The sequence below is a fragment of the Trichomycterus rosablanca genome, chromosome 5, assembly GCF_030014385.1.
Source record: "Trichomycterus rosablanca isolate fTriRos1 chromosome 5, fTriRos1.hap1, whole genome shotgun sequence".
NCBI lineage: Eukaryota > Metazoa > Chordata > Actinopteri > Siluriformes > Trichomycteridae > Trichomycterus > Trichomycterus rosablanca.
Genome location: NC_085992.1, coordinates 22,287,699 through 22,313,680, shown reverse-complemented (window position 1 = coordinate 22,313,680; position 25,982 = coordinate 22,287,699). Strand labels below are relative to the sequence as shown.

At 38.3% G+C, this 25,982-nt stretch overlaps 1 protein-coding gene across 4 annotated transcripts in view; it reads right to left on the bottom strand.

Moving 5' to 3' along the window:
* LOC134314392 (arginyl-tRNA--protein transferase 1) overlaps positions 1-25,982 on the bottom strand; it is a 130,865-nt gene that overhangs the window by 42,150 nt on the left and 62,733 nt on the right. For all 4 annotated transcript variants that reach the window (XM_062994976.1, XM_062994978.1, XM_062994979.1 and 1 more), the window contains 2 exons: positions 21,538-21,719; positions 11,477-11,576 (listed from right to left, as the gene is read on the bottom strand). In XM_062994976.1, coding sequence (XP_062851046.1) covers positions 11,477-11,576; positions 21,538-21,719 — 282 coding nt within the window. The remainder of the gene's footprint in view (positions 1-11,476; positions 11,577-21,537; positions 21,720-25,982) is intronic.

Genomic DNA, 25,982 nt, shown 5'->3' with positions numbered 1-25,982 from the left:
GTGAGGTGTTTAATAACTCCGATCCACTAATACCAGCACAACACACACTAACACACCACCACCATGTCAGTGTTACTGCAGTGCTGAGAATGAATCACCACCTAAATAATAGTGGTCCTGGGAGAGTCCTGACCATTGAAGAACAGCATGAAAAGGGGCTAACAAAGCATGCAGAGAAATAGATGGACTACAGTCAGTAATTGTAAAACTACAAAGTGCTTCTATATGGCAAGTGGAGGCGATAAAATAGACAGCGAGTGTAGAAACATGGAGGTGGTTTTAATGTTATGGCTGATCAGTGTATTCTCCCATCATGACCAAAAATGCCAGAAAACAAGCATAATTCAACACTTTGGTTGGACTTCAGAACAAAGCACACCAGCACACAGTCCTGGGTTCCTGGATCAGTAATAATGAAGCAGAAGTCATATAATCACAGCAATAAATACATTTAAATTTGGCAATGTGAAAATATAGTTTGTACTCATGGGGGAGACCTGACAAAGTAAATAAATTTGTAGTAGTCTGTTCTTACAATCAGAGCTAAATCAAACCACAGACACACAGTGACTGTACAGAGCCAGTTAATGACAAAAACATATCCATCTAGTTTACTCTGAGTAATGACTTTCTGTTTTAGTAATAAAACTAAACCATTAAAAGACAACACAGGAAACACAGAACAGTGTCTACGACCCCACTTAATAGATACAAATGTACTGTCATACATAGAAAACCAGTCAGAACTGAATGCCGGTATTATACCAGTCTACTAAACACCTACCTTGTTTATTTGGGAATCAAATTTCAGCTGTGCTATTGGAGTCTGCACAGACATGGTTGGCTGAATAGCCTAACCATGGGGAGGTGCACCTGTCAGTGCGCTCTCAGTGCTGATACAAAGCCCAGACAAAAAAGGGCTGTCAGGAAGGGCATCAAGCGTAAAATTGTGCCAAATAAGAAACTTAAACCAGAATGATCCACTGTGGCAACCCCTGAAATACCGCAGCTGACAAAAAACTATACAACTATACTATATACTGATTTATATTTATTTTTATTTATTTTATTTTCTGGAGAGGATTTGTATTGTGGTATTTTCATAAAACAAATTTTTTTTTAAACAACCAAGTAAAGGAAAGATGAAGTTTTGAACACAGTGACAAGTTGTTTGTGGCCTAAAAAGTGGGAAAACCATGAGTTTATATGACCCCAGGCTGTATGATATACGGTAAAAAAAGATCTTAATAACAGAAATATTAAACTAGTAAATAAATAAATAGAAGAAAGAAATAAAAGAAAAAAGAAATAAACCTCAATTTAAAAAGCCCAAAAGTACTCTTTCCAGCTATTATCTCTGGCAAAAGAACTGCTATGAAATACCCAAACCACAGTACAGAGTCATGTAAACATGTTTAAAGGGCCTCCAAAAACGGTACTATTGGCAGACCCTAACCAAAGAGCAGAAAATGATTCACTGCTTTATTTGGCTAGCTAGGTCTTTGAATGAACCGGAAGCACTGGGTAACACCTGGCTGAAGAAAGGAAGAGCTTTAGAAAGCTCTCTGTTATATTCTCAAACTTTCTCCAGCCAGGAGCCCACAGAAAGGCTAATTTCACCCCATTAAAACTATTCAACAAGCTGAAAACAGACTACAAGCAACCGGAGGCCAATTGTTCACTATATCCCCCCAGCAAGAGCATTACGAGCCAGGAACTCACATCTCAAACTGGACAGCACACTAGCCAGGATGGACTTGGAAAAACAGCAACGGCTGGCACTGCACATGCCTTATGGAGAGCATCCAGACAGTGTCTCTGTATTCATTATCTAAGCTAAAGCACAAACATAACTGACAGATCTACTAATGTACAGAGCCCTTCAGGGGAAAACTAAACACATTTTCAGATTATAAATCAGTTCTAATGTAATAAAATATGGTGCATTTTATTGTTTTGGTACTCATTTTCATTAGGGTTAAAATAACTAAAAGGCTATGAGTTTATTGGTTTCTTTAAACTGATAACCAAACATTGTCAGTCCACACTTAACTGACAAGCTTATAGCATCCTATTAAATATTAAACATATCACAGGGTTTCATATCATGCCTTTATACAGTGATACCTTGTAACTCAACGTCCCCTAAACTCAAAATCTTTGAAACTCAGCGCCCTTTGTAGAGAAATTTGTACCCTTAAACTTAACGTTTCCCTTAAACTCAACGTGTTCAGTTTATTTTTTTTAAATGTTATTTATTTATTTTCAAATGAACAATTAACAGTCGCTTTGTTCAGCGTTTGGCTTGAGCGGTGTGGTAATACGTGATTAAAATGCGAATATAAGACGAAACTGCATCTGAAAGCGTCCACATGTATCAGTTTTTATCTGTATTTTCCTCACTGTTTCACTTTTAAACTTGTGTTACAGCTCGAGGTTCTAAGAAATTGTGAGAATCAGCTTTTTGTTTCAGTGTTTTTTATATAATAATTGTGTTACTTTCAGTGTATAAGTGTCAAAAACAACCCCATTATTTTACATTTGCCTAAAATATATAAGTCCATGGGACTATGGAACACATTAACAGGTTTTCACATACATCCTTATAGGAAAAAATACCTTGAAACTTAACGTCTTTTAAACTCAACACCACTCCCAGAACCAACTTGTGCTGAGTTTCAAGGTACCACTGTACTTAATTTAATGGCAAACAACTTAATGCAGCAGTAAGATAAACAAAAACACAGTGAGCAGAACTAGTTCTCGGCATGTAGATTTTAAACAAATGGTTTTACCTGTAATAGAAATAGAACAGATTTTAGCAGTAGTAAAAAACAGTAGAACACAAGTGCTAAATAAAATGCACATCATAACATACAGATGCAGTTGGTATCTTAAAGCTCTTCCTAACATAATAAGTATGATTATTATAAAACAAAAAGCAGAGTTTTGTCTTTATAATTTTTAAGTACATTTGTAAACAAAGTTACATACAGATCTACATGTGCTGAGTTTAACATGCAGTCAGATTCCATACTGTTGCAAAAAAAACCCAAATCAGAAAAAGTTGGGACCGTATGGAAAACGCAAATAAAATAAAAATGCAGTGTTCCTTACATTTACTTTGACTTTTATTTGATTGCAGCCAGTTTGAACCTGCAACACGTTCCAAAAAATTGGGACGGGGGCAATTTAGGGCTAGTAATGAGGTGAAAAAACTAGATAATGATGTGATTCCAAAGTCAACAGGTGATTGTAATCATGGTTTGGTACAAAAGTCGTGTCCAGGAAAGACAAAGTCTTTGATGAGCAAAGACGGACAGAGAATCTCCAGTTTGTCAAAAACTGCGTGAGAATATTATTGAATAATAATTAGTGCATAATATCATTAAACGATTCAAGGAATCAGGAGAAATTTCAATGCGTAAAGGCCAGGGGCGCAAGCTTAAGCTGAACACCCGTGATCTTCGATCCCTCAGACGGCACTGCATCAAGAACCGCCACTCAACAATAGCTGATATAACCACATGGGCAAGGGATTACTTTGGCAAACCTTTGTCAAGCACTACAATTCGACAAAAAGGATCAACCAGACAGTTATCAGCAAGTCCAAAAGCCAGGGTCTGTCATGGTATGGGGCTGTGTCAGTGCCCTTGGCAAAGGTCATTTACACTTCTGTGATGGCAGCATTAATGCAGAAAAGTACATTGACGTCATCTTTTTCAGGGACATCCATGCATTTTGGCCTGCCTGCAGTCCTGACCTGTCCCCAATAAAGAATGTGTGGAGAAACTTGAAATGAAAAACGTGACAACGACGACCCCGTACTGTTGCACACGTGTTTGCAGGAAGAATGGGACAAAATAAAAGCTGAAACACTAAATCACTTGGTATCCTCGGTGCCAAAACGTCTTTGAAGTGTGGTGAAAAGGAATAGCAACATTACAAAGTAGTAAATGCTTTACTGTCCCAGGAATGTGTTGAAGGCTTGAAATGCAGGAATGAATGTTTATTAATAAATTAAATGAAGGTGACCAGACAAAACATGCAATATATTAGGTTCATCCTTTCTGCAATCAAATAAAAGTCAATGTTAATGTAAGAAACTCAGGAATGCAGGAATGAATGTTTATTAATAAATTCCTTTTATTATGTGCATTTTCCATGCTGTCCCATCGTTTTCTGATTTGGGGTTGTAAATGATATAAATACATAATAAAGGTTCCTGTTTGGGTTAGAATGGCAACACTTTCTGTAGACACCAGCAGGCAAATTAAGAGTGGGTAAGGGTCATCTTAAATTAACAGTGCTTCTGCTTTCTGTATGGATTAGACATCTGGAGCTTCAGCTGATGGAAAATTGAATTCAATGACATTTTCAACATACACGTTGGTAATCAATTAACCTGTTAATCACTACCATTTCTAGTATTAAAAAAACAAGTCCGACACCACTAGTAAAAATACTCATAGTTTGCACTTTTTGTATTTAATACTTTTTGGGACTACTTTTAGGAGGGTTTTTAGGAGAACATTCATACTAAGTTGCATTATGACAGTTGAAATTACAGCATCAGAATTAAGTGCATGTGTTAGAAATCATATCGTTCTAGGTAAATAAGCTTTAGTACTTTCAAACCATAGATAAACATAGGAGGGCAGAGCATGGCAGTCTAAAACACTTTACCACAACTGTATCATTATTATTCAAATCAGACTGACTAAAACAGACCACCACTACCAAAACCCTAACACATACAGCTTTGTTCAATTAGATTAGCAACAGAACTGCAACTCCTGCATAGATACACAATGTGCTGAATAAAGAGCCAGTGACTACAAACAACCAAACTAAGGTCAAAAAAAGGCTATGCAGTAGTGGTATTAATGGACAGATAGCAGTCTCTAAACCACTTCTCAAAAAGGTAAACAAAGCAAAATGCTTGGGATGAGCTAAAATCTGAAAACAGCCACTCTCCAAATTTAGTTATAAATTCATTTAAGCTGCAGTCTTTCTTAGCCATCTCAATTTTAGTGCACAAAGAAGAGGAATCGCTATAGGAAAATGAAAATGACTAAATTGGGAGAAGGATGGGGACCAGATATACACAGACAAGTGTACTGTTTATCAATTCACTGTCCTGTTGTCTGTAGACTAGTATGCACTTTAAGAATAAAGTACGGTGGCCGAGAAGTGCAAAACAAATTTACATTTCAGAAAACAAAATTAAAAAAAAAAAAAAAAAAAATTTACAACGAAAGCAAAACAAATTTACAAGTGCTTGGGTACCCAGTGTTTGTAAATTTGTTTTGGCATATGTAAAAGTGTTTCAGCACTTGTAAATTTGTTTTCGGCATATGTAATTTTGTTTTCTAAAATGTAAATTTGTTTTGCACTTCTCGGCCGCACATTTCTGACGGAAAGGGTAGGTACAATAAGCCGGAAGTGCGTGTTGCTTACCTGCTGTCAATCAAACTGTTTCTCAGCGGTAAAGTGAACGGAGTTTTTGATGGTGACGATAAACAAGGTTTTGTCTAGTTTGTGGAAATCATTTTATCCAGTTGATCCGCTATTGTTTTTCTTGTGGAAAGTTATTAGATTGTTTGTGCAGACGGTTAGACGTGGCGTGTGCATCTCTATCTACCGTCCGCTCCTCTAAACATCTAAGGAATTCCCACAAGAACAACAAAAGCGAAATAATGAAAATAATGAACACAAAATGGACAAAACATTGTTTATTAGGGACGGAACATTTGATACCGAGGCTTTGAAGCTTGTTTCACTTTTGTAACACTGGACTCAGTGTATCGGAGCTTATATTAAAGCAGCAGGAATGTGCGGGACTGATGAAGCTTTGGCGCTGTGTTTTATCTCACTCACTATATAAGAGACAATCAGACCAGGGTTACCAACCATCCCGTAAAATACAGAATCCTTCTTTATTTGGAAACTAAACGCCGCGTTCAGTGATGTGTATAAAACAGAAGGAAACTGCTGTTTAATCAATTATATTAAGTAGTGTTCACTTTTATTCTTAGTAACGCGGTGTGTGCGCAATATAACCTGTGTAGTACACCTCTGTATGAGTAGCACAGTGGGCAGAGTGCGTTGTTTTGCCTAAAATATGGTTCTGACTTATTATTATAAAGAATGAAAATAATAAATGGTAAACACCATAAATAAAACCTTTGTTCTCGTGACTGTGTAAGGTGCCCCCCCCCCAGGTATTTTCAGCACAATCAGGAAAAAAGCTTCAAAAGCTTAAATGAGGCTTCATCTGCACTCTGCCCACTGCGCTGCTCATACAGCGGTGTATTACACAAAACCTTGTTTATCGTCACCATCACAAACTCCGTTCACTTTTGATTGACAGCAGGTAAGCAACACGCACTTCCGGTTTATTGTACCTACCCTTTCCGTCAGAAATGTGCGGCCGAGAAGTGCAAAACAAATTTACATTTTAGAAAACAAAATTACATATGCCGAAAACAAATTTACAAGTGCTGAAACACTTTTACATATGCCAAAACAAATTTACAAACACTGGGTACCCAAGCACTTGTAAATTTGTTTTGCTTTCGTTGTAAATTTGTTTTTGTTTTTTTGTAATTTTGTTTTCTGAAATGTAAATTTGTTTTGCACTTCTCGGCCACCGTAATAAAGCCATCACATCCAGAGCATTTATAGCCAGAGTGCTACCTTACTCTGCTGGAAAGCTCTTTGCTGCCCCAAATACTTGCTTGCTGCCTCTTTTTAAATAAGGGCAACACTCTGTACTCTATCACTGGGTATTTTGGCAAAGTCCAACTGTGAGAGCCACTGGGGCTTGGGTAAAAGAACAGCAGACGCTGAGTTTTTCTCAAGGACTCAGTGTCCAAGAGGATGCCTCTGAAATCCACTTTCCAAAAGGAATTTCAACAGGATGGGGGGAGGCATATTGAGAAGACCACAATAACACAGTATGGATGTGCATTAATGAGCAATTCAGGCATGTGCGAAAAGCCGAGTGTGGGTGAGTGGGGGTGTGAAATGGGTGACCTCGTCACCTCAGACTAATAGGAGAAGATGCAAAACACAGACGAGTGGCAGTACTCTCAGATCTGAGATCAAGACTGGGAGAGATTAGCACAGAGGGGCCTGGGGTTTTGGAAATTGATCTGCTAGCAAGCTCTTGCTCAAAATTCCAGGCACAGCTAGAAGTCTAAAGCTTAATGCAGTGAATAACGTTTTGGAATACAGAGACAGCTTCAGGTAAAAAATAATATAGATATTTAAATTAGCTCAGGATTGTTTATAATAGTGCATATTACGAATGCAATCACAGATATTTTTCATGAGAAAAATATAGTAATTACACACAAATACCTAAAAAATACAGTAACCAAGCACTTTATTAGGTACAACTGTCTGATATGTATATTCATTGATCATTTTTAAACTACGCCAACCATACAGATGAACTGTGGGTATGGAATTACAACTGTAGCATTTGTTGTTCTGTACATCACCCCCTGCTATTACTCCATTTATCAATCACCCCCATGGAACCACCATAGTCCCCCATAGAACCCCAACTTAACCAGATGCTATTTGGGAGGTGGACTAGTCTCAGCACCGCCACGACACTAATATGATAATAATAACATGGTAGTGTTTCAGATGCAGCAGTGTTGTTGGAATTTTTAAATACCTTAATGCCAGTGCTGGTAGGAGTATAATAGTATAATATAATAAATATGTGATGATGAGTAAAACATCAGAAATGTGCACAGTAATGCCAATTTCATAAACAGTTGTGCATGGCTGTCAGGGATATATTACATGTTAGGCTGATAGTAGTTACTCATAGTACACATATTAAATGCAGCAGATGTGATCAGCATAAATACCTGAGTGACTTTAATAAGGGCCTAATCGTTATGGCCAGATGACTGGGTTGAAGTATCTATGAAATAGCAAATGGTGCTCAAAGGCAGTTGAGGTGAATACTCATCAAGAGTGGTTCGAAAAGGGACAAGCCATGAGCAGACAAAAGGTTGTTGACTAATGCCAGAGCACATGAAGACTATGGCGTCTGGTACAGATAACAGAATGGCTCAAACTGCAGATCATTTTTAAACTTTTGATGAGGTGAATGTGTCACAACATTAAATGAGGCAATAAATACTTGTAAGGGGTTGCAAAGTCGCAAACTGGTTGACTGGCACGACCACTGTTTTATCCTGGTACCAGATACCACCAGATTCCTTCAGATGTCTTGCGAAGTCCATGCCTTGGCAGGTCACAGGTGTTTTGACAATATATCAGGCAGGTGGTCCTACTGTTTTGGCTTATAAAGACTATAGGATGATTAACACACATTGTGTATTAACACAAGAGCATGAACAGGGTTATGTGTTCCTAATAAAGAAACCAGTAAGTTTAAACAGTACACACTATCATGTAATAACTATATTATTGTCAATGCAGTGTTGAAAATGGGGGTTCCTATAAGGGTCCCTTTCAAATAATCAGTAAGGAGCAGTAGGTAAAAAAAGTACTGACTACAGACAGTAATTGCACCCATAAAGTTTCTGTCCGGTAGGTGTGGCTTCTAAAATAATAAATCAGTGTATGTACATACATGGTAAGTGTACCTAATAAAGTGCTTGGTAAGTGGATACGCTAGCTTAATATTGTGATATAATATAATAGTGGTATTTTTTTTACCAAGGTTATTACACCATAAAATATAACTGTAACACCCCTGAGAGTGTGTGTAAGAGTGTCATAGTATAAACAACAGTAGCAGTCTCCATCCTGACCTCTTCCTCAACCACTAATGGATTCTCCAGTCCCATCTTTTCTTCTCCCCCTTACTCTCTCTCTGCTCTTGGCTAGTTCATCACTTTTATTTACATTCTTCTTGTTGCTTGCCATCTCGCACCTCTGTATATGAATCAGCTGTTCAGAGTTCCCCTGCCCCTGTCAAAAATCCCCAACATGTCCTGCACCTGTGGTAATACTTACTCGGCTTTTCTTTCAGAAATCCTGTATCCGCCATCAAGGTTTGTTTTTCTGGATTCCAGCTTCAAAATTACACTAATTAAGCATAACATTATGACCACCTTTTTTTATCAGCTCCACTTACCATATACAATCACTTTGTACAATTACTACAATTACTGACTGTAGTCCATCTGTTTTTCTACATACCTTTTTAGCCAGCTTTTACCCTGTTCTTCAATGGTCAGGACCCCCACAGGACCACTACAGAGTAGGTATTATTTGGGTGGTGGATCATTCTCAGCACTGCAGTGACACGGGGGTGGTGTTAGTGTGTTGTGCTGGTATGAGTGAATCAGACACAGCAGCACTGATGGAGTTTTTAAACACCTCACTGTCACTGCTGGACTGAGAATAGTCCACCAACCTAAAATATCCAGCCAACAGCGGCAGCGTCCTGTGACCAATGATGAAGGTCTAGAAGATGACCAACTCGAACAGCAGCAATAGATGAGCAATCGTCTCTGACTTTACATCTACAAGGTGGACCAACTAGGTAGGAGTGTCTAGTAGAGTGGATAGTGAGTGGACACAGCATTTAAAAACTCCAGCAGCGCTGCTGTGTCTGATCCACTCATACCAGCACAACACTCACTAACACACCACCACCATGTGTGCTGAGAATGATCCACCACTCAAATAATACCCACTCTGTAGTGGTCCTGTGGGGATCCTGACCATTGAAGAACAGGGTGAAAGCAAATTAAAAAGGTATGTAGAGAAATAGATGGACCACGGTCAGTAATTGTAGAACTACAAAGTGCTTCTATATGGTAAGTGGAGCTGATAAAACGGACAGTGTGTGTAGAAACCAGGAGATGGATTTAATGTTATGGCTGATCATTTACATTTACATTTACATTTTCAGCATTTAGCAGACGCTCTTATCCAGAGCGACTTACAGAAGTGCTTCCATAGTGAACATTTCATTCCTTAAGTTTAGATAGACAACAGTCGAAGAACAGAACTTTTCTAAAACCTGTTAGAACCAAAGTGCCTTTTTTTTTTTTTTGATCAGTGTATACTCAGCCTCTTGTTCTCAGTACAGACTGACAATTCCAGGGCAAACTTAATCTTTAGGTTCAGGTTATTATTCTATAATGACAATCTCAGGTCAAACATGACACCGCATCCCTGGCCTTACTAAATAAAGTCCAGGTAAATGACTATTAAAATGCCCACACTGAAAGCTAAGCGTCGGCAGTACCTTGGTGAGCCTCATGTATTTGATGAGAACTGCTGTAAATGGATATAGCAAGGCCAAATGGGTTTCAGTATTTTCCACTGTTTGTCCACAAAAAGCAAGTTCTGCAATCTGATAATGGTTGATTTTTAGAAAACAAGATGAGGCAAGCCAAACGAACAATTTAAGTATGTCATGTAATCTACATGGACTGGAAGCTAAAGAAATAGCTTTCCCCCAATCATCTAAGCACTATTTAGCATTATATTGCTTGCATATTTGCCTAAGTAATGTATTTTATGCAGTTTTAAAAGAGCTTTAAAAAGTCTCACTCTGTATAAATACCCTGATCCTTAAAGACCCCCCTCAACACAAAAACATGGTCTTAAAATTAACAAAACCTATTGTTCTTGGACATTAAAAAAACACTGAAGAATTCAAACAGTGAAAATGGAAATTTGCCAAGGGAACTAGATTTTTTTTTGCATTTTATCTCCATGTTGACTTATGTTCTCAAAAAAACAAACAAATCATAAACATCTTACATATTAAGTATATTTACTAGCAGCTAGAAAATCCGACTGAGTTGTGTGTACTGTGCTTTAGAGCTGGAACTGGCTCCAATGGTACAAAGCTTTTCTAGGATGCTAAAAACTATTTAACTACAGTTGCAATCAAATTATTTAACCTTCAATGCAAATTAGGTTTATTAGCAAGACTTAAAAATTGTCATTTGTGTTGAATTTGAAAAAGTCCCTTGTTATATTAGTAGTGCTGAGCTAATTAAACTATTCTTGTTTAACAGCTGTTGGTACATTTTGCAATAAACCTAATTTGCAATAGGGGTTGAATAATTTTGATTATAACTGTATGTACACACTGACTAGTAAATGCTAACTTCATGTCCTACACCATACAACAACCAACAAATTTTAGTCAGGCTTTACAGTCTGTTTTGACAGTAACGGTCACTAACAAAAAGTGGAGGACAGGTAAGTAGGGCTTCAACACTTGGGCCCTGTAGCACTTTTTATTTTCCTGATCACCATTTGTGTTAACTGAGATCTTGAGAAGCATATGTATTGCATACACAGTGTGCATTCTAATTCTTTAAAGCTTTGTATAAAAGATGGTGCACTAGGGTGAGTAGCAAAGTGGAAGCCAGTTTTACATTGTAATGATTATGATTACCCATTAATTGTTTGGTGACATGATTGGTAATCAAAGGTAAGAAGAGAGGAAACATACCTTGTAGCGCATCTTGGGACACGAGTGGATGTAAAAGCCCAGGTAGTATAGGGAAAGCTTGGGCGACTGCTTGTGTAAATGCCTTGTGAAGGCTATCTCCCTATAAAGAGAACAATCAAAAAGAACTTTAGTTGGCATGCTGGTTTTTGCTAGACAGAACATAAATTAACGATAGTACAGGTTAGGGTTGGAGCTGTATGACTGATCAGATTAATGTGAACCAGAACAAGTCAAGTGATGCCCCAAAAATCTTTAATGCAGCATATAAACATCTCCCCATCTTTATTCTCAACAAAACACCAGGATCTCCAAACCAACTTTCAGAAAAGTTGGGACATTTTGTTAAATGTAATAAAAACAGGAATCTAGAATTATTTTATTTTATTTACCTGACAAAAGTACAAAGATTTCCAGCGTTTTCCAAACAAAAAAGTCAGGACAGAGGCATATTTAGTACAGTGTTTAATCACCTTTCCTATTAATGAGACTTTTTTATACTACTGCAGTGGAGAATATGGATAGAATTTAACTTGCAGTTTTGCAAGTGGATTTTTTGCTCATTCTTCATGTATGCACCATACATATACAATATGAAACAGATCTGGACTGCAGGCAGGCCAGTCAAGCACATGTCTTACAGTTGTAGTAAGTGCAGAATTAGGTCTGTAATTATCTTGCTAGAATCTTTTTTTTCTTTTGGCTGCTCCTGTATTCAGGGGTTGCCACAGTGAATCTGGATCGCATACCAATTTAAAATTTGGCTTTATTTACAAAACACAATCATGTCAGTCAGCCAAAACATTAAATGTCATAAGTGCAATCTGGCATTATTGTTGAGGTTTTTGTTATGTACCCCCTCGCCTAGGGCAGAATCATTGCAATTTGCAATTATAGTGCAGTACACAAAAATACATGTTACATTTTGCAGACACATTTCAATCAAGAGTGCCTGGCTTACACTAGCAAAAATCGATTGTACAACTGTCACCATGATGTAAGTTTATCAGACCGTTAGGAAACTGGGTGAGCTTACATCATGCACATTGTTAAATAATGAACAGATTCAAAGTCTTCATTTACATAATTATATTCTTAACAGCTCAGTGTTTCCGTGTACATTAGACACTAATCAGGACCAGTACAAGGTGGTGAGCTGAAATGTAATGCACTATGCCCCCCCCCCCCCCCAAGGTACTTGGTAAGTCTCTCTCTTTAAACAGAAAACTGTGGCAGTGATGGACTTTGTTGCTGCTATGTAGTTAGAATTTTCCATCATGCTTTTCTGATCAATCTTTCAAAATCTAGGAAACCACATTTTTCTACAGTGTACATGCTATGTATCAGACATTAAAGTGGAAAGGTTTTGGCAGAAATAAAGAGTATAGGGTCTCCAATAAAGAGCAAAGCTGTGGAGTAAAAAGGGAAGAAAAACAGTATAAGGACATTTGTATGGCTGATTTTACCTTCAATGTGTTTTAATATTCAATAAAAAAAATTCAAGACTTTTTTTGTGTGGGAGAGTAGGTGAGAGTGGAAAAAAATTAAAGCACATCGTAAAAAAAGTACTCAAGAAAGTAAAAAAAAGACACTAAGAGGAAATAAAAGGGGAAGAGAGAAAAAGAGAACGGCAAAGAAAATAGAGGATGCAAAATAGAGAGGTGCTAGAAGGTCAAGCGGTTGCTGCCAGGTTCCTGGGTTCCCATCCCCTTGTGACAAAGCCTTGCAAAGCCATGAATGGGAGCTTGGAGGAAAAGGAGTAAAGAGAATCAGGAGAGGCTGAGGGACCCATTCACAAATAGGGATTTCGAGGGAATGAAAGGAGCTAAAAGAAACAACAGGTCCCACCCTCCTCACATCCCCTATCCCCAGCCGCTCTGTTCTGGCAGCAGCTTGAACCCCCTATTATCTCCTCTTCATCGAGCTGAAACTCCAACACATGCCAATTATGGCTAAGAACTCACCACAGGACACAAGAGAGTCGCTTTTAAAAATGCAAATAGCCACTCACGTACCACACAATTATAGGGAAAAAAAATACTGTATTAATATTATATTCCAAGAACAGATGCATCCAAATGATATGCGGCAAAACCATCTTTGTGCTGACAGTGCCATTGTTTCCTACTTTAAAAAAGCAGTGCCGTTGACCTCGCTACTGAGTCACACATCATGCAGATTCATGGCTGTACGCAGTCTAACACGCTGCTCCACAACACAAAGTAGGGATTTTTTTAATGTTTCGCTGAATCAACTTCACTGCTGACCAAAAACACTTGTGTTAGAACTTTGGAACTTTCCTGTTTATGCTGTTATGACTGTGTATAAAAGGAGTAATAACAAAAACACCACGGTCTTTCACAAGAAAGAATGGGTCAACATTCACTACTTTGTAAGAATCTGCATGAGCAAATAGACCACCAGTTTAAGAACAATTTTTGAATGCTGATTGTAACAAATCCAGGAACTTAACCTTCTACTGACCACAACTTTTAACAGACCCAGAAACGTTTTAGTGCTAAAAAGCCAGGCAAAATAACCTGAATACTGATTGGCCCATAACCTTAATTCAATATTGAAAGCCCTATCTTATTCAATGTGACGACTGAACATATTCTGCAAGCACATTATAGAAATTCGTTGTTTAATTTCAGTTGCAGCAGAGCCAAGTAGAGGTAAAAGTACATCAATTACTAAGTTCGCTAGTTTGGGATATTCTGCTTTGACTGACAGAAAACTAAGGGGAGTCAACTTTTAGCTCCACGGGCAGAATGAGTCTGACTTGGCTACGGCTCTGTGGTAACAGCCAGATTAATTAAGCCTCCGACCTGTAAGAAAAGCGAGTCACACAAAATGTTCTGTAGTAGATGGTGTTTATTTAAAACCGCATCTTTAATTAATAACAATAAAAACAGAAAGTTGACTGAGGAAACTCATAACGTGAACACGCTTCGCTTCATACGAATCGACTCCTGACTCACCTATAGCAATATTGTGAACAAAGCAGATTTCCCACTATACACCTCTCTTAAAGACACACACGCCCATGTCCTATAACAGCAGTTATTGTTTTTATCTTTCCTGTTAGCCCTAGTTTTGCTAGCCAATGGTCCTTTTCAGACTGAACTGGATAACATTAGACCTGCATGTGTAGCGTGGCCAGCGAGACTTATCAAATCTGTCTCCTGTGAGTGAAAAATTAAATGCTTTAGGTTTTAGAAGTAAAAATCTCGTAATGTCACACTCCCCTGGACAGACACTCGGTGGTTGAAAAATATTCATCCCCTTAAACTAAAACTTTGTTGAAGCACCTTTTGATTATATGACAGCATTTAGTCTTTTTGGGTAGTAGTCTATTAGCATGGCACATCTTGACTAATGGTAATCTTGGTAATCTTTGACCACTCTTTCTTGCAAAAGTGCTCAAAGTCTGTCAGATTGTAAGGGCATCTACTGTGTACAGCTTTCTTCACCACACATATTTTCAATTTAATTCAGGTCTGGGCTGTTTGGCCATTGCATAACTTTGATATTCTTCTGGTGAAGCTGTTCTTTAGTTGTTGTGAAGGTATGCTTTGGGTCCTTGTCATGATAAAATCTTAAGCATTTTAGCAGAGACCTGAATGTCTTGTGCCAAAATTGACTGATATTTTGAACTGTTTACAATTACAGTGTATCACAAAAGTGAGTACACCCCTCACATTTCTGCAGATATTTAAGTATATCTTTTCATGGGACAACACTGACAAAATGACACTTTGACACAATGAAAAGTAGTCTGTGTGCAGCTTATATAACAGTGTAAATTTATTCTTCCCTCAAAATAACTCAATATACAGCCATTAATGCCTAAACCACCGGCAACAAAAGTGAGTACACCCCTTAGTGAAAGTTTCTGAAGTGTCAATATTTTGTGTGGCCACCATTATTTCCCAGAACTGCCTTAACTCTCCTGGGCATGGAGTTTACCAGAGCTTCACAGGTTGCCACTGGAATGCTTTTCCACTCCTCCATGACGACATCACGAAGCTGGCGGATATTTGAGGCTTTGCGCTCCTCCACCTTCCGCTTGAGGATGCCCCAAAGATGTTCTATTGGGTTTAGGTCTGGAGACATGCTTGGCCAGTCCATCACCTTTACCCTCAGCCTCTTCAATAAAGCAGTGGTCGTCTTAGAGGTGTGTTTGGGGTCATTATCATGCTGGAACACTGCCCTGCGACCCAGTTTCCGGAGGGAGGGGATCATGCTCTGCTTCAGTATTTCACAGTACATATTGGAGTTCATGTGTCCCTCAATGAAATGTAACTCCCCAACACCTGCTGCACTCATGCAGCCCCAGACCATGGCATTCCCACCACCATGCTTGACTGTAGGCATGACACACTTATCTTTGTACTCCTCACCTGATTGCCGCCACACATGCTTGAGACCATCTGAACCAAACAAATTAATCTTGGTCTCATCAGACCATAGGACATGGTTCCAGTAATCCATGTCCTTTGTTGACATGTCTTCAGCAAACTGTTTGCTGGCTTTCTTGTGTAGAGACTTCAGAAGAGGCTTCCTTCTGGGGTGACAGCCATGCAGACCAATTTGATGTAGTGTGCGGCGTATGGTCTGAGCACTGACAGGCTGACCCCCCACCTTTTCAATCTTTGCAGCAATGCTGACAGCACTCCTGCGCCTATCTTTCAAAGACAGCAGTTGGATGTGACGCTGAGCACGTGCACTCAGCTTCTTTGGACGACCAACGCGAGGTCTGTTCTGAGTGGACCCTGCTCTTTTAAAACGCTGGATGATCTTGGCCACTGTGCTGCAGCTCAGTTTCAGGGTGTTGGCAATCTTCTTGTAGCCTTGGCCATCTTCATGTAGTGCAACAATTCGTCTTTTAAGATCCTCAGAGAGTTCTTTGCCATGAGGTGCCATGTTGGAACTTTCAGTGACCAGTATGAGAGAATGTGAGAGCTGTACTACTAAATTGAACACACCTGCTCCCTATGCACACCTGAGACCTAGTAAGACTAACAAATCACATGACATTTTGGAGGGAAAATGACAAGCAGTGCTCAATTTGGACATTTAGGGGTGTAGTCTCTTAGGGGTGTACTCACTTTTGTTGCCGGTGGTTTAGACATTAATGGCTGTATATTGAGTTATTTTGAGGGAATAATAAATTTACACTGTTATATAAGCTGCACACAGACTACTTTTCATTGTGTCAAAGTGTCATTTTGTCAGTGTTGTCCCATGAAAAGATATACTTAAATATCTGCAGAAATGTGCAGGGTGTACTCACTTTTGTGATACACTGTACATCCAATTCAACTAAAGTTCAAATTTTAGCTTGAAAAAACACCCCAAAGCATAATGCTGTCAAAAACATGCTTCATTGTGGTTTTGGTGTTCATTTTGGTGATGCAATCATACACCACTGCCAGACGTATGAAGAATAAGGAAGATTTCTGTCACATGTAGTACACAACCAGTATTTGCCAGAAATCCATGTTGTTTCTTTAATGTTACTTCAGGCTTCTTGACAGCCTCCTGGACCAATTTTCTTCTTTTTAAAGGGACATTAAGTTTTTGGTAGTGTCACTGTAATGCCATATTTTAATCACTTGTTGACGACTGTCTTCACTGTGTTCCATGGTGTATGTAATGTCTTGTAAATGTCTTTGTACCCTTCTCCTGATACCTACTGATACCTTTCAACTATGAAATACCTTTGATACTGTGTAAGCTCTTGGCAGACCATGGCTTTTGCTGTAGAATGCAAACGAGACACTGTATGTATAAAAAAAAAAACAGCATGACTTTGTAATAAATATAACAAACAATGGACATAAAAAAATATTAAAAACTCACAATAATGTGGTTGAAAAATATTCACCCCCTTAAACTAAAACTTTGTTGAAGCACATTTAAAACAGCAGGTATGAATGACCTTCTGTACCACTCCTTGTTACATGGTGGACCGCTGTACCGCTCCTTGTTATAGATCATGTTAAAGATGGAAATACATCTAAAATTATTTATTTAGATCTGATAACAAAACCTGGCATGTTAGCAGAGGTGTGTAGACTTTTTCTATCCACTGTAGATATAAAATACTTCGGAAAACCAATAACAATTGTCAGTAAACAATTTGGTCACTGCATTTGCAAATGCAAGCATTAAGAATCCACTACGCAAAGCAAAAATTATATATCTGCAATATTAGGAAACACAGTTGACTGATCTGGGCTCAAACAACAAAAATGTGTTGGTCAGCTAAAACATCAAAACATCTTGTCTTAGTTGTCAATTAAATGTAAGTCGATGGCTCAGCAAACCTTTCTGTTTTTATCTTTTCTCCTCTTTTTTAAACGGTCCCAACTTTTTTGAACTAGGGTTAAGTGAACACTAAGAATAGTCCACAATTTAATACATATTGATTGGTACTAACAGATGACGTAGAATCAGTGATTGCTTACCTAAATTTTATACTGCAGCCCAGCAGGGTAGCAACTAGGTATATGTATCTAATAAATTGGCAACTCAATGCTAGCTTTATGTATACAAAAACACTTAAATGTCCAAAACCCATATCCTGCATCCCATTTTCAAAATAAAACCACTTACACTTACATCAAACACACAAATGCACACAATGCCATTGAGCTCCATCTGCTTTGGGTACAAGAGAGAGCTGGCGAGCACAGAATGTAATTCAATAAGGTGAGAACACTCAAGAGACGCAAGCCTTACACTGTGAGCATTGTGAATACACGTGTGTGTGTGTGTGTGTGTGCACTGCCATTTTAATATGAAAAGTGTATTTCTAAGCAAAATGTTTCATCAAATAAAATAAAGACTATTTTTAACACACACTGATTTTAACTAGATCCAAATCAATAAAACATCACAATATATGTATTATTACACAAACCTCAGGTACAGAAAACTTGGTACGGAAACACTAAAAAAAAAACAGTGACATGCAAATTTCCTTTGACCTGCATTAAATCAAAAAGATTACAAATAACATGACACTTGATGTTTTATCTGATGTTGTATCTTTTTGCTTTGTTCCAACAAACAAATTGCAGAATCATGTTCACCAGTGACACAACCTTTCATTTTAATTTTTCTATCTCTGAATAATACAGTCTTAACTTCTCAGAGGTCCCTGCAATGGGCAGGCAGGGATCGGAACTGGACATCGCAGCAATGGAAAAAGGTTGACTGGTCTAACAAACCCTGCTTTAGAATAAACCCAAAACCACAGCTGGGCATGTGTGCATTATTAACCATTAAACTATGCATTGTACAGGCACCAGAATGCATTGTAGAACAATCCACCTCACAACCAGCCTTCACGACATTTCATCGGTTTCACTGGCCCATTCAAAATGGGACATTTTTATAAACATAAAGTCATTCATCATATTGTCTTTGCACTGTTTATACAGGTCAAAGTGGACCTGCAAATTTAGTTTTTATAAGCATTTCACATTCTTTCCCAACTGGTCTGGAGTAGAAGTTCACATACAGCCTACACATTCTGAATTCAAAGAAAGAGTGATGTATGTTTAGGTTCCATGTACCTTTCATCATTCAATGTTGATTTTAAAAACCATTATAGAAAAATGCAGAAAAAGCCATTTCTTGTTCTGTTCTTGTCAGTGGAAATACCAAGAAATAGCTTCCATGTCAGGCAGGCTCAAATTTTAGGGGGATTACAGTAGTGCATTGTGAATGTTTTCAATATTAATGCATGCCAATAAATATGCAAACAAATGCATAGTAATTAAAGCTCATAATACACTAGGCATAACATTATGACCACTGACAAGTGAAGTGAAAAACGCTGATTATCGCTTCATCACAGCACCTGTTAGTGGGTGGGATACATTTGGCAGCAAGTGAACATTTTACCCTCAAAGTTGATGTGTTAGAAGCAGGAGAGATGGGCAAGCGTGAGGATTTGAGCAAGTTTGACAAGGGCCAAATTGTGATGGCTAGACAACTGGGTCAGAGCATCTCCAAAACTGCAGCTCTTGTGGGGTGTTCCCGGTCTGCAGTGGTCAGTATCTATCAAAAGTGGTCCAAGGTAGAAACAGTAGTAAACCGATGACAGGGTCATGGGCGGCCAAGGCTCATTGATGCATCCAACAGACGAGCTACTATAACTTAAATTGCTGAAGAAGTTAATGCTGGTTCTGATAGAAAGGTGTCAGAATATACAGTATATCACAGTTAAGGCTGCATAGCCGCAGACAGTTCAGGGTCCCCATACTGACCCCTGTCCACCGCCGAAAGTGGCAACAATGGGCACGTGAGCATCAGAACTGGACCACAGAGCAATGGAAGAAGGTGGCCTGGTCTGATGAATCACGTTTTCTTTTACATCACGTGGATGGCTGAGTGCATGTGCAGCACTCACCTGGGGAACACATGGCACCAGGATGCACTATGGGAAGAAGGCAAGCCGCAACTTACAGGAGTTAAAGGATCTGCTGTTAACATCTTGGTGCCAGATACCACAGCACACCTTCAGGGGTCTAGTGGAGTCCATGCCTCAACAGGTCAGAGTTCTTTTAACAGCAAAAAGGGGGCCCAACACAATATTAGGAAGGTGGTCATAATGCTATGCCTGATTGGTGTATATGACTTATTCCAACCTGATTCAGAACTACAATATCTGATAAATAACCACACAGGTTTGACACAGATCTATAGCAAAAAATTTGAATTTGGGGGCATTTAACACACCTCAGTATGTACTGTAATTATAAAGACATTTATTTGGGACTGTATCTGTAAAAATCTTAGAATATGTTTATCATTTCAACTTTATTCTATTCTATCAGACAAGTATCTGCTCCTCGTTTAAAGCAGATCTATGGTGGAAATGTAGAGTTTCTGATAGGTAACCACCTTAATGTATACTGTAATTATTAATGCATGATTATAGACCTGAGCTTATTTGTTTATTAAAGCTGATAATATCTCACTCATTCCAACCATATTCAGTACTCCAATATTTACACTAAGTGCAATCATTTAATCACTCAAAATTTCCAATATAGTTCAGCTTCATACTTTTTGTGGATACTTGGCTAATATTCCAGAATAGAATCAAAGTTAGAATGAGTGAATTAGTATACGCTTTCATTAACATTTAAGCTTGGGTATATGTGCAAGCAAAAATTTAGAACATGTTCACAATACATATCACTGTAATACCCCTCAAATTTGACACAGGCTAATTTAAATAGTGGAATATTCAGGTGATTTTAACATAATTAAAAGCTGGGTAGCAGGAGCTATATTGTCAGGTTATTATTATTTTTCTATTTATTTATGCATTTTCTCCCTTTTTCTCCTGATTTAGCGTAGTCAATTAGTCTTCTGCCGCTGGGGATCCCAATTGCGTTTGAGGAGGGTATATTTACCTGCTCCACGCGGCTTCCGACCTGTGTGCAGTCCCTCAACCCCCACTTTTCTGTCCGTGCTTTGGTGGATTCGCATATGAGGCTCATCCACTTCTGCACAGGTGCCTCGGCCTGCTAACCAGGATCATTACACAGAGTTTAAAGACCCCATCCTCCTAGTCTGGCCTTTTCTTACCCAGCAGACTCTGTGGCCAATTTTGTCTGCTGCAGGCACAGCCAACTGTGCCCGCTAGATGGCGCCCAGCCGATCAATAGCAGCACCGAGATTCCAACCGGAGTGTATATCCCGCTGCGTCACCTGGGTTTATTTATTTATTTATTTATTTAACTAAGACGTATGTAATAAGCCAGTATAATGCGCTTTAGTCACCATACGTGCGCGTTGCATGATTGAAGTAATAAGAAATTCTAAATTTGAATGAATAAAATATAATATATTCAATTTCTATTCGCTTATTTGATTTTATGATCACTTGATCTGTAAAATTAAGTTTTTTCTTGTTTTTTCACTGACAAAAACAGAACCAAAAACAAGAAATGGCTTTTTTCCCCCATTGTTCACTATTGTTTTTTAAATGAAAATTGAATGACCAAAGGTCCACTGACCATATAGGGTGTTTGAGGTACCTGAGAGCAGAGTAGGTGCCCAGTGAAAGGAAGGAAAAGTCTGGGTGGTAATAGAGGTAGACAGAGGAGACACAATTTGGCAGAATGTCGATAACACCAACTGCCACGATCCGCCCATCAAGCCAGTACTGCTGGTGAAAAGAGCCATAGCCCATATCAGGTCCATCAGGAGATCTCTCGGCCTACAAGAGAGTTAAAAGACTAGACTGAGATGGTTAAACTTTAACTGATATCAATAATGATATAATACTAACAGCTTCAAGCTGTAGCAATTCAACAACAAGTATGTGGTAGTTGTACCTCTAATATTGCTTCTTATAGCTGTAGAAATGTTAAATCAAAACATTTCTTGTCCCTGTATTAAATGCAGCTTATTTATCTTTGAATTAAAACTGTAAAATAACTTCTTGGGTTGGTTTTTGAGTAAGCTGTGAGTTCTTATAAACCAGGTGTAAGTCTTTCCAAACAATTATGTCAATTCAAATTACAACCAGTGGACTCCAATTGAGTTCTAGACACATCTCAGGGATAATTAAAGCAATCAGGATGCACCTGACCGCAATTTGGAGTGCCACAGCACAGGGTTTAAATACTTTTGTGAATTTCTGGTAAGAATTTAATTAAATCCAATTACAATCAAACTCACAATAAAAAGTGCATTAAGTACAGGGGTCTGAATGATTCCTATGTCAACTGTATCTGCATTTATATTAAAACTCATAAATGTTTTGTTTAATTTAAAAAAATTAATACACATCAAAAATCTATAAATCTTCATTGCGGCAAACTGGACACACAATCTGTACTCACTTCTTATTACTAAAATATCAACATATTACAACACATATTTTGTCAATATGCATCGTTAGTATATGCAATGTGTCCAGTGTTTTAAACCATCCCATTTATTTAATCTTGTTTTAAAATTTTTGGTTTGAATTGAGGGCAACACTGCATAGCTCTTTCTCTTTCTAAACAAACTTAGTCTCTCAGTGTGCATGCATTACTTCTGGGCTATTAAGTTCTAACCCCAACAATAAAAATGTTTTAATGCTTCTATACAATTTAAATAATGAACAAGGCAACTATTACACAATAAAATCATAAGTGATGTTTAGCGTCCATATGGAGTATGACTGCATGGATCTGAGTGTAACTTTATTTAAACAATAATTTGTATATTTTGTATCATGTTCCTGTATAAAGGTATTAGTGTGGTTCATATAAAAACCACACTGATAATGGAAGGAAGTACTGTTGTATTACTGTTTACTTACTGGTAACAAACTGTTTACTAAAACCTAGTGTTTGTTTGTTTGTTAGGATTTTAACGTCATGTTTTACACTTTGGTTACATTCATGACAGAAACGGTAGTTACTCATTACACAAGGTTCATCAGTTCACAAGGTCCTATCGAACACAGTCATGGACAATTTTGTATCTTCAATTCACCTCACTTGCATGTTTTTGGACTGTGGGAGGAAACCGGAGCTCCCGGAGGAAACCCACACAGACACTGGGAGAACATACAAACTCCACACAGAAAGGACCCGGACCACCCACCTGGGGATCGAACCCAGGAGCTTCTTGCTGTGAGGCGACAGTGCTACCCACTGAGCCACAATGCCACCCCGCATCGGTAGATAGCTCTTTCTTTTTCTAAACAAACTGAAACTCTGTGTGCATGCAATACTTTTGGGTAGAACTATAAAGTTCTATCCTCAACAAGAAAACGTTTTTAATGCTATAATATAAATCATAAACGAGGTAACTATTACACATTAAAATCATAAGCAAAGCTGTTTAGCATCAGTATAGTCTGACCATGTTAAACTTGTAGATTTGTAACTTCATTTAAACAATAATTTGTATGTTGATGCATGCTCAATAATCCAGGTACACAAATCCACAAAGTTGAGTCAGTTCATCTGGACACAAGTTTGTTGTAGAGATACGTTTCGTCACTCAATCCGAATGACTTCTTCAGTCTGAAGAAGTCATTCGGATTGAGTGACGAAACGTATCTCTACAACAAACTTGTGTCCAGATGAACTGATTCAACTTTGTGAATAATTTGTATATTTTGCATCATGTTCCTGTATAAAGATATTTTTGTGGTTCATATAAAAACCACACTGATAATGTAAGGAAGTACTGTTGTACTGTTTAATTAGCGCTGGTAATGAACTGTTTACTAAAACCTAGTGTAAAATCTACATTCAGAACTGGTTTTGCTGTTTTCAGAAGTGTTTATGTTCATGTTACTGGTTTACATTACTGCTGTTTTGTTTTATATTCTGACGGGATGTTATAAGCTTGTTGGTAAAATTTGCATCTACTGAAAAATCATTGTTAATAATTACCCAAAATAATTCAGTGTGGATGTTCTTGTGTACATATTATTGGCTCTTAAAATAAGTGAAAACACAAAAGTAACTACAACAGCAATTGGTAAAAATGATACACATTCACCAGCTGTAAACAGTTACTGTGCTTTTCCGTACAGTCCAGACTAAACTGTTCTGTAAAATAAAGAAAATCCACCTAACCTCACTGAGGTGGGCTGAAAAAATAAGGTATACAGTAGCTCACTAATTGCTTCCAAATGTGAGTGTGTATGAGTAAGAGAGAGAATGTGAGAGAGAAAAAGAGAGTGTGTGTGAGTGTATGTGTGGGGCCTCTGCCCAAGTCACAGACATGGGGGAGACTTTTTAATAAAAGTCCCCGTAGGGTAAAAAATAAATATCCAAACTGACATCAAACAGTCAGAGGGTGTAATAAGAGCCAGCTTCCAGTCCTGCATAAGAAAAACACTATTCGTTCAGCGCTGACAAATCTACTCATGAACATTCCTAATGTACAGCATTTGTCTCGAACCATGCCACTACTGGTCCTGATACGGTCCGCAACTGTAAACCTTCACTTTTCCCTTTAAATCAAACGTCTAGCTAAATAAACTTAGGTAGATTTCTTTGCTCTCATTTTACCCATTAGACTTTAAAAGGCTCACTGAGAGGGCAGAGGTTTTGCCGGAGTTGGTAACGGGATCTTGTCCACTCCCCGCCAGCCCATCTGGGTCCAGTTATTTATTCTGGAATGTTCTTGTTATCACGCTAAATCCTGAACCTCAAGAAACTCGGCATGTAACTGGCAGCCAAATTAAACACAGTCACAACACACTGCCATGACCCACCACAACTCACTCTCTGAAAGCTGGCACCATGGTAATAATGTCCAACCTTCTGAAAAAAAATCCTCATTCAACATGTGCGTGCAAAATTCTTTGCATACAGCCCGCTAGTCCAGCAGGCTCAGTGGGAAAGCTATTGAAGTGTTCAGTTAAATGCAAGCATGAGACATTCAAGATGAAGCGGGGTGCCTCCGAATGGCCATCAACAGCAGTAAGATGAAACCCCATTCCCAAAGTTGGGGCGTTTTGTAAAACGCAATAAAAAGAAGAATCTGTGATTTGTTAACTCTCTTGAAGCTTTATTTAACTGGTAAAAAAGAAAGAAAGGATTTCACCGATCAACTTCATAGTAGTTTGTAAAAAGAAACACATTTAGAATTTGATGCCTGCAGCACACTCCAAAAAAGTTGGGACAGGGCAAAATAAAAGTGAGAGGTGAATTGGTAACAGGTAAGGAAATTATGATTGGGTATTAAAGGGTATCAAACTTGCCAATTGAGAATTGCCAATTAGTTAAAAATAACTGATTAAAATAAAATAAAATAAATATTATAAATTAATTTCTCAAGGCATGATTCTTTCACCATCTATTCTTCATATTACTGTGTAAAGATTCAGGAAATCTGGAGAGATCTTAGTCTGTGTAGGGCAAAGCCAGAAACCACTGCGGATTGTATGTAACCTTTGAGCTCTCAGATGGCACTGCATAAATATAGCCACATGGGTTTGGAAGTACTTTAGAAAACCATAGTCATATAACAGTCTGCTGCTGCATACAGAAATGCATCCTGAAACTCTATTACACAAAGAAAGCTGTACATCAGGTCTGTGAATAAACACCTCAAAGTTCTCTGGGCCTGAGCTCATCTCAGATGGTTCAAAAGTCAGTGAAAATGTGTGCTGTGGTCAGATGAGTCCACGGTTCAGCTGGTTTTCAGGTAAAAAAAAAAAGCAAGTCCAATTCTCTTTGCCAAAGATGAAAAGGACCATCCAGACCGTTATAAGTAAAAGGTGCAAAAGCAATCATCTATCACGATATGGGGGAGCATCAGTGCCCAATGCATTGGTTACTTGCATGTGTGTTATTATATTATTGACATGGAGGGGTGGGGCGGCACGGTGGCTAGGTGGGTAGCACTGTCGCCTCACAGCAAGAAGGTCCTGGGTTCGGATTTTAGAGAGACACATGTTGCCATCAACCTTTGTCTTTACCCAGGAAGTCCATGAATATTTCAGGAAGACAATGCCAGTCCT